Source organism: Chlorella variabilis (assembly GCF_000147415.1).
Source record: "Chlorella variabilis unplaced genomic scaffold CHLNCscaffold_24, whole genome shotgun sequence".
Classification (NCBI taxonomy): Eukaryota; Viridiplantae; Chlorophyta; class Trebouxiophyceae; order Chlorellales; family Chlorellaceae; genus Chlorella; species Chlorella variabilis.
The window spans coordinates 150,750-164,019 of NW_005435064.1; the positions used below are offsets into that span (position 1 = coordinate 150,750).

General features: G+C 63.1%; 4 protein-coding genes across 4 annotated transcripts in view; 2 read left to right on the forward strand and 2 right to left on the reverse strand.

The window, feature by feature from the left end:
• Window positions 1-1,034: 1,034 nt before the first annotated feature.
• CHLNCDRAFT_56324 (hypothetical protein) lies at window positions 1,035-3,558 on the forward strand (the record flags this gene model as incomplete). Its single annotated transcript, XM_005844093.1, has 9 exons — window positions 1,035-1,212; window positions 1,358-1,516; window positions 1,743-1,998; window positions 2,174-2,274; window positions 2,423-2,542; window positions 2,627-2,817; window positions 2,970-3,074; window positions 3,206-3,282; window positions 3,412-3,558. The coding sequence occupies exons 1-9, from the start codon at window positions 1,136-1,138 to the stop codon at window positions 3,556-3,558; spliced, it is 1,233 nt and encodes a 410-aa protein (XP_005844155.1). The 5' UTR covers window positions 1,035-1,135.
• Window positions 3,559-7,151: 3,593 nt separating this feature from the next.
• On the forward strand, window positions 7,152-8,845 carry CHLNCDRAFT_9678 (hypothetical protein; the record flags this gene model as incomplete). The annotated part of the gene is made up of 5 exons (XM_005844094.1): window positions 7,152-7,263; window positions 7,429-7,581; window positions 7,759-7,867; window positions 8,077-8,447; window positions 8,670-8,845. Coding segments are annotated over 5 exons (921 nt in total), but the record flags the coding sequence as incomplete, so codon positions are not given.
• A 1,049-nt stretch (window positions 8,846-9,894) lies between these two features.
• Window positions 9,895-12,293, reverse strand: CHLNCDRAFT_58979 (expressed protein; the record flags this gene model as incomplete). The annotated part of the gene is made up of 6 exons (XM_005844178.1): window positions 12,119-12,293; window positions 11,522-11,772; window positions 11,185-11,432; window positions 10,986-11,075; window positions 10,247-10,848; window positions 9,895-9,922 (listed from the first exon to the last, which is right to left on the reverse strand). The coding sequence occupies exons 2-6, from the start codon at window positions 11,730-11,732 to the stop codon at window positions 9,895-9,897; spliced, it is 1,179 nt and encodes a 392-aa protein (XP_005844240.1). The 5' UTR covers window positions 11,733-11,772; window positions 12,119-12,293.
• Window positions 12,294-13,035: 742 nt separating this feature from the next.
• Window positions 13,036-13,270, reverse strand: part of CHLNCDRAFT_139271 (hypothetical protein) — a gene marked incomplete at both ends in the record, with an annotated part of 3,675 nt that continues 3,440 nt past the window's right edge. Inside the window, one exon of the mRNA XM_005844179.1 lies at window positions 13,036-13,154. Within this exon, the coding sequence (XP_005844241.1) occupies window positions 13,036-13,154 (119 nt within the window). The remainder of the gene's footprint in view (window positions 13,155-13,270) is intronic.

The window sequence follows — 13,270 nt, forward strand, 5'->3', positions numbered from 1 at the left end:
AGAGAGCCGGCGCAACAGCACAGTCGGCAAACGGAAGCCCCCAGCCGGCCTGCTCTCTGCTCACCCAGACACCTCAACTTGCTTGTCAGCGCGCCACTGCAGTTGTTGCTCCTGCACATGTCACACCACAAACAGCTGACACATGTGCTGCGGCAGCAGGTGCAGTAAGCGCCCAGACAGCATGGCAGGCTATGCCTTGAAGGACAGGTAGCGTTGCGAGGTGCGATGCACATTGTTAAAGTAAGCTTTTGATATGTATCTGCGAAGCAGACGAGGTGGAGCGGCACATGGACTGTGTGATACACATGGATCTGCAGTTGGTGCACTGGCTGCCTGTCAGGTTACACTGGCGGGTTAGTGTTGAAGCGCACCGCTCAAACACCATGACCTTGCAGGGATCTGTGTCTGCAATCATGACCTCATAGCCCAGTGTCCCCTCTTCGTTGAGTTTTACCCACTCTGCCAGCGGCTGCCAAGCCTCTTCAATGAACTGGACATGGGCCAAGCAGTGGCCGGGGGGTGGGTGCGCCACGGTGCCGAGTACATGCGCGGCGGTAAGCCAACATGCCTGTGCACAACAGATGCATAGCAGTGACATACCTCATCCCTGTGCTCGGTGGTTTGGAATTTGAGGTACACGCACAGCACAAAAACCTGCAGAGGGGCACGGCAGTGGCGGCTGGTGCTATCGCCGACACCTTGCCCACCCGCCTGCCCGCCAACACCGGCTTGTGGAACATGGCGGACAGCGGTGCGTCAAGGGGTTAATAGTGATTTGATCAGGGGCAACGCTGCAGGGAGGCCCGGCTCAGGCTGTGGGCAGGAGGGCTCTTTGATCTCTTTGAGCGTGCAGTGAGGACACACCTTGTTTTCGTCGGCTGCCATCACGTGCACAGCAGGAGCGATGATGTGTGACCATCTATAGGTCATTGTTCATGGATCACCGGGTGATCATCACCCGGTTTTCGCGCCAGGCTGGCACTTCCCTGCCTATATAGAGCTCTACGTCTCATCTCTGTCCGTGTTTGAATACTGATATGCTCTACGATCCATTGGCAACCACAAGGCGGCCCACGGCACCAGCACGCCCCCGTGGGGCGATCATCTGGCTGGGCTCAGCTTTTGACCAGCTCCAATGCAGGATGTTGTGGTCGTGGATCTTGGAGGCGGCAGCGTGAAGCTGGGCAGCGCGCGGCAGCCCGACAACCCCAAGTGCGCTTTCGCCGCCGCCCCTGCTGGCGCCTTGGAGTGGCGGCTAAGGCTGCCGTCGAGCATTTGCCTCCCTGTGTGGCATTGCCTCCCTCATTTCACTAGTAGCATAAAGCTTTGGTCCATGGCATGCTGCCCGCCGCTCCAGGGTCTTCCCCAACGCCAGCGCCAAGCTCAAGGGCGAGCGTGGAGCATTTGTGGGCGAGGCAATGCTGGACACGAAGGATGTGAGTGCGCTCAGTCTACGCCGCCCTGTGGACCGCGGCTTTGTGGTGGCCTGGGAACTGCAGCGCGACATCCTGGCGCGGTGAGGCAGCTGCGAGTTGCAGTGTGTGGGCGCGGTGAGGCAGCTGCGAGTAGCAGTGTGTGAGTGTGATGGTCTCAGCTTGGCGGGTGGCTGCTGCTGCTGCTGCTGCTGCTGGTGGGCCATGACCCACTGTGCTGCTTGCAATGTTGCTCCACTGCCTTTGAAGGCTTCAGCCGTGCCTCACCCCCCCCCCCTTGCACCCTCTGGTGCCCGCCCACCACCGCAGGGCGGTCAAGAGCCTGCTGGGGTTGGTGCCGCCCTCCGCCTGCGGCCTGGTGCTCAGCGAGCCCTATCTGAACCTGCCGGCGCTGCGGGAGGCGGCAGTGCACATGGCACTGGATGAGCTGGGGTTTGGCTCGGTGTATCTATGCACTCCCGCGGCGCTGAGCCTGCGCTGGCATGCGCAGCGCCTGCCGGGGCTTCCTGCCAACCAGGCGGGGTGCGGGCTGGTGGTGGACGCCGGGTTTAGCTTCACGCATGCGGTGCGTGTGTGCACATGGGGCATGCGGGAGAGAGGAGGGCCAGACATGGGCCTAGCTTGTACAGGCGCACTTTGTGAGACCCTGCCGAGGCCAGCAGTGCTTCACGCGTGCTGCTGGTACCGGCTGCCCGCCGATCGAACGCCCGTGCGTCACCCACCCCAACACCACCCTGCAGGTGCCGCTGTTTGACTGGCGGGTGCTGCCGGGCGCGATTCGGCGCATCGACCTGGGCGGCAAGGCGCTGACCAACTTCATGAAGGAGCTGGTGTCGTACAGGTGGAGCAGCGATGGGCTTACGCTCGCGCTGCCAGCATGTTGGGCTCACTTGCTTGGGCTCACTTGGGCCTTAAAGGGAGGGGAGAGAATTCATTGCACCACCACTGCTACTGCTGCCACCGTGCCTGCTGCACCTGCTTGGCTGCAGGAGCATCAACATGATGGATGAGGGCTACCTGCTGGAGCACATCAAGGACCAGTTGTGCTTTGTCAGCGCCGATGCGGCAGCAGACTTGCGCCTGGCGCGGGGGCGTAACTCGCCCTTCAGGTGAGTGGGAGCAGCAAGCAAACTGGGGTGGGTGGCCGCAGCCCTCGATTATCCATCCACTTGTCCATCGCACCTGGGCTGCAGAAAAGAGTACGTGCTGCCAGACGGGCTGACCGACACGTGGGGGCACGTACGGACCGAGAAGGAGCAGCAGATGCTGGCAGCGGCAGCGGCCGCACAGCGCGCAGGGCAGGGCCCTCCGCCTCCCAAGCAGCCAGTGCTGATGGTGAACAACGAGCGGTTCATGGTGCCAGAGGCGCTGTTCCACCCCTCAGGTGCTTGGTAGGAGGTCGGCCAGTGATACCCTCTGCCCGTTTGCTGCGCGCCCATTGCTCATTGCCTGTGCACTCCCGACTGGTTCCTGGCACGTCTGCTTGTGCCGCTGTGGCTGGTTGGAACGTGTTGTGCCGGTGCACGGAGCCTGCAGACATTGGCATGGAGGAAGCGGGGTTGGCAGAGACGGTAGCTCAGGCGGTGCAGGCGGCCCATCCCCACCTTCATGCGCTGCTCTACTCGAACATATTGCTCACAGGTTGGAAGCATCTGCTGGAGTGGTGGAGCCTGGATGCTGCTATTGGACCCTGCTGCTTCCACGCCACAGCAGCGCACCCGCGTCTAGCTCTTGCTGCTGCCAACCGGCTCCCTGCCTGGCTCTGGGTGCAGGCGGCACGGCGCGGTGCCCCGGCTTCCGGGACCGACTGTATGCGGAGCTGCGGCCGCTGGTGCCTGATGATTACGAGGTGGGTCTGCCTCGTTGGTGGGAACAGGCGGGCTGGCCCTCTGCCTGGCTCGATACGCGTTGCTGCACGTGTGCCACCACCACGTGGGAAAGCGTCAACCTGCCACACCCACACCCATTTCTGCCGCAGCTGGGCATCCACTTGGCGGATGACCCGGCGCTGTGTGCGTGGAAGGGGGCCGCGCTGCTGGCGGCATCCCCGCAGTACATGCAGCTGGCGGTGACGCGACTGGAGTGGAGGCAGCATGGGGCAGCAGCATTTGCAAAGTGGGTTTAGTTGACCTACTGTTGTCTGGGGTTCATTCTCCACCACCACGCAGCTGCGTGACTTGCAATGAGCGCGTAAGAAGGAGCCAGCCGTTGTTTTACAAAGGGATCAGGGAAGGAATAGGAGTTGGCGGGCATTAATGCCGGCAACAAAAGAGGGTGCGCTGGGGGGTGCGGCACCAGAGAACAAAGCCGCAGCAGTGAACCGGAGGGCAGAACAGAGCGGGGGCCACCGGGGTAAAACAGCAGCGGGTGGAGGGACCAGCAGGGGGCACCATGCACAGAGTAGGGGCTGAATAAAATCCCTGAGGGGGAACCCACAAAGAGTGCTGCACCGACTGGAGTGGGCAGCAAGGCCAAGGTGGGGGATGCGGGAGTCGTGGGGTGTCATCCGAGGAGGGGCCCAGGTCGGGTTGGGGTTTTCATCAGCAGGGTGCCAGGGCAGCCTTGTTGGGCAGTTGGCCCGAGTTGCTGGGCATAAGCCCAGCCATCTTGCCGCGGTGGAATGCTGCACGGCCAGCTACTGACATCCCCCAGCACCGGCTCCTGCTGCTCGGCGGACCATGGGTGCAGGAAGCAGTCCCAACCGCTCTGGTGCAGGCTGAGGCCGAGGTGCTGCTGCGCAGCAGAGGGCAGCGGCAGTGGGGGCCGCCTTTTGAAAGGGAGCACCGCCTGCTGTTGCTGCTGCTGCTGCACAGTCTGCTGGAGCGCCTGCAACAGGATTTGCTGCTGCAATGGCAGCCCCGGCGCTGCCACTGCTTGCTCCAGGCCAATGCACCCTACAAATTCGAGTTCGTCGGCAGAGTTGAGGTTGGTGCGTGCCGCAGGCAGGCGGAGGGCCAACTGGCGCTGGAAGCGCGCTGCCCTCAACACGTTAAGCTTGCGTGCCGTGACACTGGTGTTCATGGGGCGCCACACCGCCGCGTCGCTGCAGGGTCGGGGGGGTGGGGCGGGGATCAGGCGGCGAGCAGCGGAGCTGTCGGATGCGGGGGTAGACGCTGCGTGGCAGGACCTCATTGCAAGAGACAGGGTTGGCTGGGACATGAGGGTTGGTAAACGGTCAGTGGCTGGGCAGGGGCTTGCAGCGAGCTCACCCGCAGGCGGCCACGAGCGCCTGCTGTTGGAACTGGTGCGCGATAGCGCGACGCTTGAGGTGAAAGTAAAGAGTGGGTGAGTCGATGGATGCGGGCCACCAGGGCTGGTAGTCCTTCTCGTGAATCTGCAACTTCCGCCTGCGCAAACAGCGAGCGCCACGGGCGGTTGGCGGCGGCGGCCAACATCAGCTGTGTGCCGTTTTTCGTCGAATCTGCTGCCGGGGGGGCTGAACTCGACATGGATGCTCCTGCCGGTGCACCAGGGGCTTTCCCAGCCAAACCGAGCGTCACCAGGAACATCTCTGGTGCGTCATCCTGGGCCGGCACACCGCTGCCCCCACCTTGTGGTGTCGCAGAGCTCATAAGTGAGAGCACACGGAAGGCATTCCAGGCAGTGCAAGCAGCCGGCGCGCTCCATGTCTTGAATTTGTCGAAGTGGACTGCTCAGGTGTGCTTGCAAGTCGCCTGCACCCAAGTGCTCGACGACGAATGTGATTCAGATGAGTGAAAGTGAAGCAAGGCAAGCAAATTGTTAACTTGTTTACGGCAAAGCCATCGATTACGTACGGCAAGACCACCTGGCAGTGGCCACCATGGTGGTGTGTCATCTCTAATCTAATGCCACAGCTCTTTTACACATCCTACTGTTTGCCCCGCGTGGTAGGGCCGCAAGCCTCTCTCGGGGTTCCTCTGGTATGCAGTCAACCAGGGTGGGATCAGCTCCCAGTTATATTCTTGAAGCACTTCCTCACTTGAAGACATCAAATGTAACGCGTGCCTTGTTGTCAAATCACTATCTAATCACAAGGCTCAGGTGGGATCGAAGGCCTGTATGACAGCAAAGTGCATTTCTAAGCTGGCGGGCTGCCCCTGCATGTACGTGCGCGCCTGGCATGCCACCCCAGCCGCATGACACGCTGCCAGCATGCCCTCCTTCTCCTGGCCCAACCACGGGCGCAGCGGGTCGTGCCACTGGCGCGGCGTGCCATGCAGGCGCAGGCGCAGCTGGTGGGCGGGGCAGCGGCGAGCCAACGGAGCGATCACATGCTGGGTGGCAGGGTAAACTGCGCCTTTGGTGTTCGCCCCGGCATCCAGCCAGTGCAGCTCCTGCATCCTGGCCAACACCTCCCACTCCCGTGGCGCCTGCTGCTGCTGCCGCAGCGCATGCCATGAGCAGACCGCGCATGCAGTGCCTGCTGCTTGCTGCCAGGCAGCCAGCTCCTCCACCACCTGCAGGGCGCAGGAACATTGGCAAGGATGGCCAACAGGATCCAAACATAAGCACAGAGACGAGGCCACCCAGCGCTCAACAAACGGTCTCCTCCTGTACTGGAGCAGGCCCACCTGGCGCAGCACCAAGCCTGCCTTGCTGAACCCCACCAACGTGATGCTTGGTGGGAGCTGCCCAGCTGGGGCAGCACTGGCCAGCAAGGTGTGCAGTTGTTGGGCGGCGGGGAAGCTGGCGCCATCGAATCGTGGCGGCACGCCCTGGTGCAACGGCCCGTCTGGCAGAAATGAGTCGAAGCACGCGAAGTCGCCCTCCCAGCGCTCCGGCAACACGCTGCAACCAAAGCGGCAGGCACCAACCACAGCTCAAATGATGGTGGAGCTGCAGCAGGCTGGCGGCAAACTGGCACACACTGCCTTACATATGCACGCGTGCGCCTGGAAACTTGGTGCGCAGCAGCCGTGCCAGTTCTTGGGGGCGCTGGAGGCGTGCCACAAGGCCAGCGCCACTGCATGCCACTCGATCCCCGGTAAAGAAGACCACCGCCTGCATGCCAGGGAGGGGACGAAAGAGCTGGCTCCAGCCTGCCTTGTTTATCAGCTGGAAACTGCGGTGGCCACAAGAAACTGCTGCCCACGGAGAAAGAAGAAGTTACAACTGAACCGTGCCGCATAGCAGCACGGGAGGGGGCAGGCGGGCGGCCGGCGGGCCGCGCCCTGACAAACTCCACACACCGCTGCCATGCTGGGCAGGACCCCTCCCGGTTAGGACCCCTCCATGTAGCCAGGGAAGCGAGAAGGGATAAATGCCACTGTAGCGCTTGGGGAGCTGATGCGCAAATGCCACGCAAGCTTGCCACAAAGAGATAATACCCTCCTAGTCTCCACTTAGAACTGCTGTTGAAAGTCTTTTGAGGGCCGCAACCCGTGTGCTGGCTGGTTGGTTTCTGGCGCTCACCCCAGCGCTCCAGCAGACCTCCGCAGGGCCCCTCTCAGCCCCTCACCGGGAGCTCCCCGAGCTTCCAACCGTGCAGGCGGCGCCATGGTGGCTGCAGCCGCTGGCCCACTGGTGGTGGTGGGCTGCCCCGCAGCGCCCAGCCGCCACATACCTTGGGGCAGCAGCAGCAGCCTCTCGCCCTGGCGCCCCGACAGCGCGAGCCTGCGGTGCCGGCCGCCGGCCGCAAGCCGCCGCACCCTCCTACAGCAGCTGGCAGTGTGCGCCGCCATGCGGCCGTCGCGCCTGGCGGCCGCCACCTTCCAGGCCCCCTCCGTCTCCTTCCTGCCCCCAAGCTCCAGCAGAGCGGCACATTCGGGGGAGGCCCGCATGGCAGCAGCGCCCGTGCAGCACAGCGGCCCGCCCGTCTTTGTGCAGGCCACCGGGCGAATCATCGCAAGTGCGTGCGCCGTGCCCCACTGCTGGCTGCCAAGCTGGGTGCCTGAGTGCGGCCAACTGGCTGTGGATGCGTGCCACAGAATCCTAGCCTGCCTGCCAGCCAGAGGGCCCTGTCAGGGCTTGCTCAATCTGAGATTGTTGCCGCCATGCTGCCCGCCCCATGCAGTCGGCGACATCCATGGCGACCTCCAAAAGGCGCTTTCCTGCCTGGAGATGGCGGGGGTACTGGCTGAGGATGATGGCCACATTAAGTGGGTGGGCGGCGACACAGTGGTGGTGCAGCTGGGCGACGTGCTGGACCGTGGAGACTGCGAGATTGGTGAGCTGCCTTTGCCTGCTGGCTGCCCTGCGCTGGGCTTCAGTATTGCGCACTGCCAGGCATTCTGCAGCTGCTGCCAGTTTGCCGCATGCGCAGTTGGGCGCAGCTGTTGACAGCAGCCAGCAGGTGGGGAGTCCCCGAGTGAAGCCTTCACCTAGCGCGTCTCGGCTTCTGCAGGCTCGGTGCTGCTGCTGCGTGAGCTTGACCGGCAGGCTCGGCAGCAGGGCGGTGCGGTGTACATGCTCAACGGCAACCACGAGAGCCTCAACGTGGCGGGCGACTTCCGGTGAATGCGCTGATGCTGTCGCATGGCAGGGGCCACTGGGCTGGGTGGGCAGCAGCCTGTGCGGTTTGCAGCAACGTTTATCACCAACCATGCCCCGTTTCCGGCTGTGTGCATATGTATCCTGCTGGGCGCCCATAGTGCGGGCCATGACTCCCTGCATCACATCTTCTGTATTCACCCCTCCCTGCGCCCCCTGCTCTCGTGTGCAGCTATGTCACTCCTGGCGCCTTTTTCGAGTCTGCCCGCGCCGCAGGGCTCAGTGAGGCCGACATTGCGGCAGGGGACCAGCGGCGCATCCTGCAGGCACGCTGGTACCTGTACCAGCCGGGTGGCGCCATGGCGCGGGAGCTGGCCAAGAATGCCACCGTGCTGGTGGTGAATGATGTGGTGTTTGCGCACGGCGGCCTGCTGCCACACCACCTGAAGTACGGCCTGCAGCGGATAAACGATGAAGTGGCAGAGTGGATGAATGGCGCCATGCGCCCCGACGGCTCCCAGGCCTCCCCCCCCTTCCCCGCCATGGGCGACTCTAGCTCGGTGCAGTGGAACCGCACCTTCGGCAAGGAACGCGTCAGCGACTGTGAGTGGGCTGCAGCAGGCGCAGCCAGCAGAAAGGGGAAGGGGTGTGGAGTGGTTGGGCGCAAATAATGTGGCCAGGCAGCATCTTGTATTGGGGTCTTTTTCCTGCAGCCATGCAGCACGCCACTTTCTACAGCCACAAGGGATTGTCTGGCTGGCTGGATTCAGATTTTCTGTTCTTGTTGAACGCTCATGCCTTCTCTCGCTGGGCCCCTGCCTGCAGATGAGCGCATGCACATGAACTTTCAGCTGCGCGCGACGCTGGAGTCGCTGAATGCGCGGGCCATGGTGGTCGGACATACGCCGCAAATGTCGGGAGTCAACTGCGAGTGTGATGGCCGTGTGTGGCGCGTGGATGCGGGCATGTCCAGCGGCGTGCTGGATGCTGCACCGCAGGTGCGCTGTGGCTCCTTGGCTGCACTTGGGGTGATGATACCCTGTTGTGATCGGCGTTGTGGCGTCGCTGACGGGCTGCCTGCCCATATGGTACTGCGCAGGTGCTAGAGTTCACCCGTAATGAGGAGGGGCAGCTGGTAGCACGTATGCTGCGGCAGGCGATGCATGGTGTGGACGTGGTGACGCGGGTGTACGCAGACCCTGCTTCTGCTGCCGCACCTGCACCGGAACGGCCGTCCTCGCCCTCCCCCATGGACACAGGTGCCCGCAGCTACGCCTGATTGACCCTTAGCATGCCCAAGCCACCAACCTCGGCGCTTACTACAGCAGTGGGTAGCCAGTTGCTGTTGCTAGCTGGCAGATGGACGAAGACGACAATCCAATGAATGCCTGCGCCTCAATTCAGCACTGGAGAGAGCCACGTGCCCTCGCACACCCCAGCAGTTGCCTTGCTCCAGCATGCACCTTCCCCTGACACGCATGCACCCTAAACTGTTTTCCCCTTCTGTGGCCTCGGTGCTGCGTGCTGTTGGTTCTGAGGTTCTGAACAACGGAGGGTTGCTCACTTTTCCCTGCTTCTTCGTCTCCTTCCCCTCAATCAAGCAATTTCGCCCGTGCTCTCAATTTTATCTGCCGCGTTCTTGTTTGATTCTGCACTTTGCCCCTCCTCAGCTCTTTCCCATAAGTGTAACTGTACCACCAGTTCATTCACTCCTCGTGTAAGTGTATGGCCGTAGCCAGGGATGTAGGGGCCCAGCATCCATCAAGCGGCTGTGACTGCTTGCCAAACCTGGATGGACACCCTGATTTGCTTGATCGGTGCTTACAGCAGCAAAAGCGCCAGCCCTGACGAAGTGCGGGATGTATGCAGAGCACAGTGTTGGCTGGACAGGACAGCGTTCATTGGCTTGTGCGGCAGGGAGAGTATAGAAACCAGGAATTTTGGGGGGTACTTCTTTCCAAAACGGGGCCCCTAAAAGAGGCCTGATGGTGCGCAAGGCGCCCCTGAAAATAGGTGGCGCGGCGGCGGACAGCTCATTCCTTGTGCCTTGTTAATGCTGGTCGGAAGGGAAAGAAAAACTGGGGGGGGGGGGGGGGGAGGGGGCGCGGAGGACGGGTCATGAGAAAGGATGGCGGGATGGGGTGGAGAATTGGTGTTGGGAAATGAAAGGGGCTGAAAAGGGTGTCAAGGCCTGGAAAAGCAGGTTTGGACTTGAACGACACACACGACACCACACACACAGGATGCGCTCACTCGAAACTCGTATGCGCTCTGGCATTGTGCAAGGGAATTTGTCAAGGGTGCGATGTGCAGAGGAAAAAACCGCAAGGGTGAGGTGGAATAAACGGGTGGTGTGGCCTGCTTGCCAGCCTCACGGCTGGCGCTGGCGAACACGCACTCACCCAGCCCAGGTGTTATTGCGGCGGTGAGGCAGGGCGGCGGCGGCCGCCCGGATGCCTTCGAGGATGGCCTTGCCACGAGGCTGCACAGCGCCGCCGCGAGGGGGGATTGAAACAACCATGATGGGCGCTGCTTGCGCCTTTCGTGCGGGGGCAGGCGCTTGCGCTGGCACGGGCGGCGGGTCCTGCTCGGCCTCATCATTCCAGTCATCCAAATGCACAGAGTGCTCAGAAGAGCTGGTGGAGGCGGGCCCGTCCAGCGCCTCCCACCCGTCGTCCTCTTCCACAGATCCTGAAGCGTGCTCCACGCCCTCGGCGATGGGCGAGGGGTTGATCTGCTGCTGCACCACGCCCAGCATCATCAGGCGCTGTGCGACGGTGCTGGGGCCTGTCAGGCGCTTGGTGCCACCGCCAGGTATGCCGCCCAGCGGCAGGCCCGTGGGCTGCAGTCCTGCGCCGTTGTTGAGCGCGGCAGTGAGGTCCACCTCCTCGCTGCGCCGCGGCAGCCACTTGGACAGCATGGCGGCGTGCTGGCGCCAAGGCGGCAGCGGAGTGCCCGTCTCCTGGAAGGCATGCGCCATTTCGGAGCACAAAATCTCAACCACCTGCAGGCACGGAGCGGGAGCAGCCAGCAGGCCTTTGGGGGAAGGCAGCCAGCGAGGATGCGAGGATGTACGGACCAGATATGGGGGGGCACTGCGGCATGCCTGGCTCTGCCACGACTGGCTTGTTCTGGGCGCACCCTGGTCAGGCGATCCTGCGTTGTGACGACGTCAGAGCCCACGGCCTCCAGGATTTTGGTGTAGCGTGGTGTGGCATGCGCAATCTCAAACTGCAGGGCAGCGGGCGGGCAGCGCCAGCAGTGAGGCCAAGGCAGCAGCCAGCCAATCGGTCGAGCTCGGGAAACCACAGCAGGTCAGTGGCCGTCGCTGCGCATGCACCTGGTCGCGGAAGCGTGGGTCCAGCACGTAAGACATGGAGCCAGAAGTTCCCGACACTGAGACGGTGAGGAAGGAGTGGCGCAGGCTGCGCAGACAGGCGCCGCCAGAGCCGCCGCCCAGCGCGGTGCGCAGCTTGACAGCGTAGCCCAGGCGGCGCAGCGTGTCGGCCAGCTCGGGCACCGTCTGCGGCTGGCCGCGCTTGGCGGCATCCTCGCGCGCAAACCGCACGTGCAGCAGCAGCATGTACTCTGCAGGCACCGTTGGGTGGCGGGGGCGCATGCGGCAGGTGAGGCTGGGCAAGCGCTCCAGCACATCCTGCACAGGCGGCCAACAACACCTGGCTCGGACCACGGCTCCAGCAGGGTCTGCAGCTTCTGCTTGACCTCCGCCACGCTGGACTCGTCCAGTGCCTCGGCAGCCGCATGCTGCGCAGCGTCATTCAGGTCATCGACATCGAACACCAGAGAGGGCACCTTGCCCATCAGGCGCCGCACGCTGCCGGCGGAGCCGTCCTCGGCCAGTGGCACCACCTTGACTGCCCGCACCATGCTGCTGTCGCCAGTGCTGGCCGCTCGCACCTAGCACCTGCTGGGGCGGGGGGCACAGGAGGGGCGCAGGTATAGGATTGTGGACACGGAGGGGCGGCAACCAGACCTACTGTAGGTGGCGGCCGCCCATTCAAAGCTGGGCGAGGGTGTGGCGGGCGCCCGGCGGCTCTCTATCACGCTGTGGGGCGTGGCCAGGCCACCAGGGCCGCAGCCCGCGGTCGGTTGGAGGCCAGGTCGGCCGGGCCGCGTTCGAGGCAACGTGGGTGGCGGCTTGGCTGCGGCTTGGAGGGGCGTGACAAGGCCCCTCGGCAGCCAGCTCTGCAGCGGCCTGGGGCTGCAGTGCGGCTGGGCCGCCTGGCACTCCAGGCGGCTTGACTCTGGCTCACCCCTTCTCGCTAACTCGCTACCGCTGCTGATCTCGTTATTGTCACTGCATGTCTCTTGAAAGGGCTGGCGGCTGAAAAGGGTTGCGGCGGCTGAAGAGGGTTGCGCTTGGCGCGCTGCCGGCTACCGGACGAGCACAGGAAGGAGTCGAGAAGAGAGGAGAGGCCTCAATCCGCTCTTGGCGCGATGACCGCGATGACCGCGCCAGCTCGGCCGTATCTCTTCGCAAGGGCCAGTGTTTCTGAAAGCTGGCGAAATCGCCAAATGCTGGCGAAATCGGGCCAAAAAACGGCTCTGGCTGGCGATTGGCCGAAGGCCATCGCGATTGGCCGAAGGCCATCGCCAGCCAGGGCTGGCTAAATGAGGGCAGGCGGCGGGGCGACATCGCCAGCGCGTCGCCAGCCCCCATGACTGACATCGCCAATATTTTGAGGAGAAATGGCCAATTTTCCTCAGGAACTTCACTCCATAGTGTTAAACAAGCGCCAGCTTGCTGGGGGCTTCGTCCCCAGTCCCCCAAAAGGGAGGCAAGTGCCGACAAAGCAACAGCGGCGCCGCATGTGGCCGCTGCGCTGTGCCAGGCGCAAGGGTGGCTCCCCCGCATTTCGCCAATCCTCAATGTGCCATCGCCAGCTGATTGGCGAAATTTGGACGCGACAGCAGTCCTCATCGCCCGCCCATCGCCAAAGCTGCCACGAGGGCCAGAAACACTGGCAAGGGCCCTGTCCTTTCCTGTCTCAAAGGGCCTGAACATCAAGCGCTGTGAGCAGCGGCGTGTGATCAGCAGGACCGCCGCCCCCGCGCAGCCGCCGCCGCCCCCGCTACCCCCGCCCCGTCGCCGCCACAAGTGAACAAGCACCTGTCCCGCGCTGCACTCTTTTCCAATCCTTTTACACACCACTCCTGGGAAGAGGGCTGATTAGAGGCCGAGCGAATCCAGTATGCTTGAGAAATTGGCCAGGTATGCCAGGTGGCCCTCACACATTTTCGTCAGGGTTGCGTTTTCCACCCCTTCCACGCCCTCGATCGCCACCAGACCTGAAGTAGCAGCGATCCAACCCGAAGATTCTCCAGCGCAGACACCAAGCAGCCAGTCCTTATCTTGAGTAGCAGGTTGATCAGTCTGCCAGCCACAGCCCGCCGTGCCATGCGCC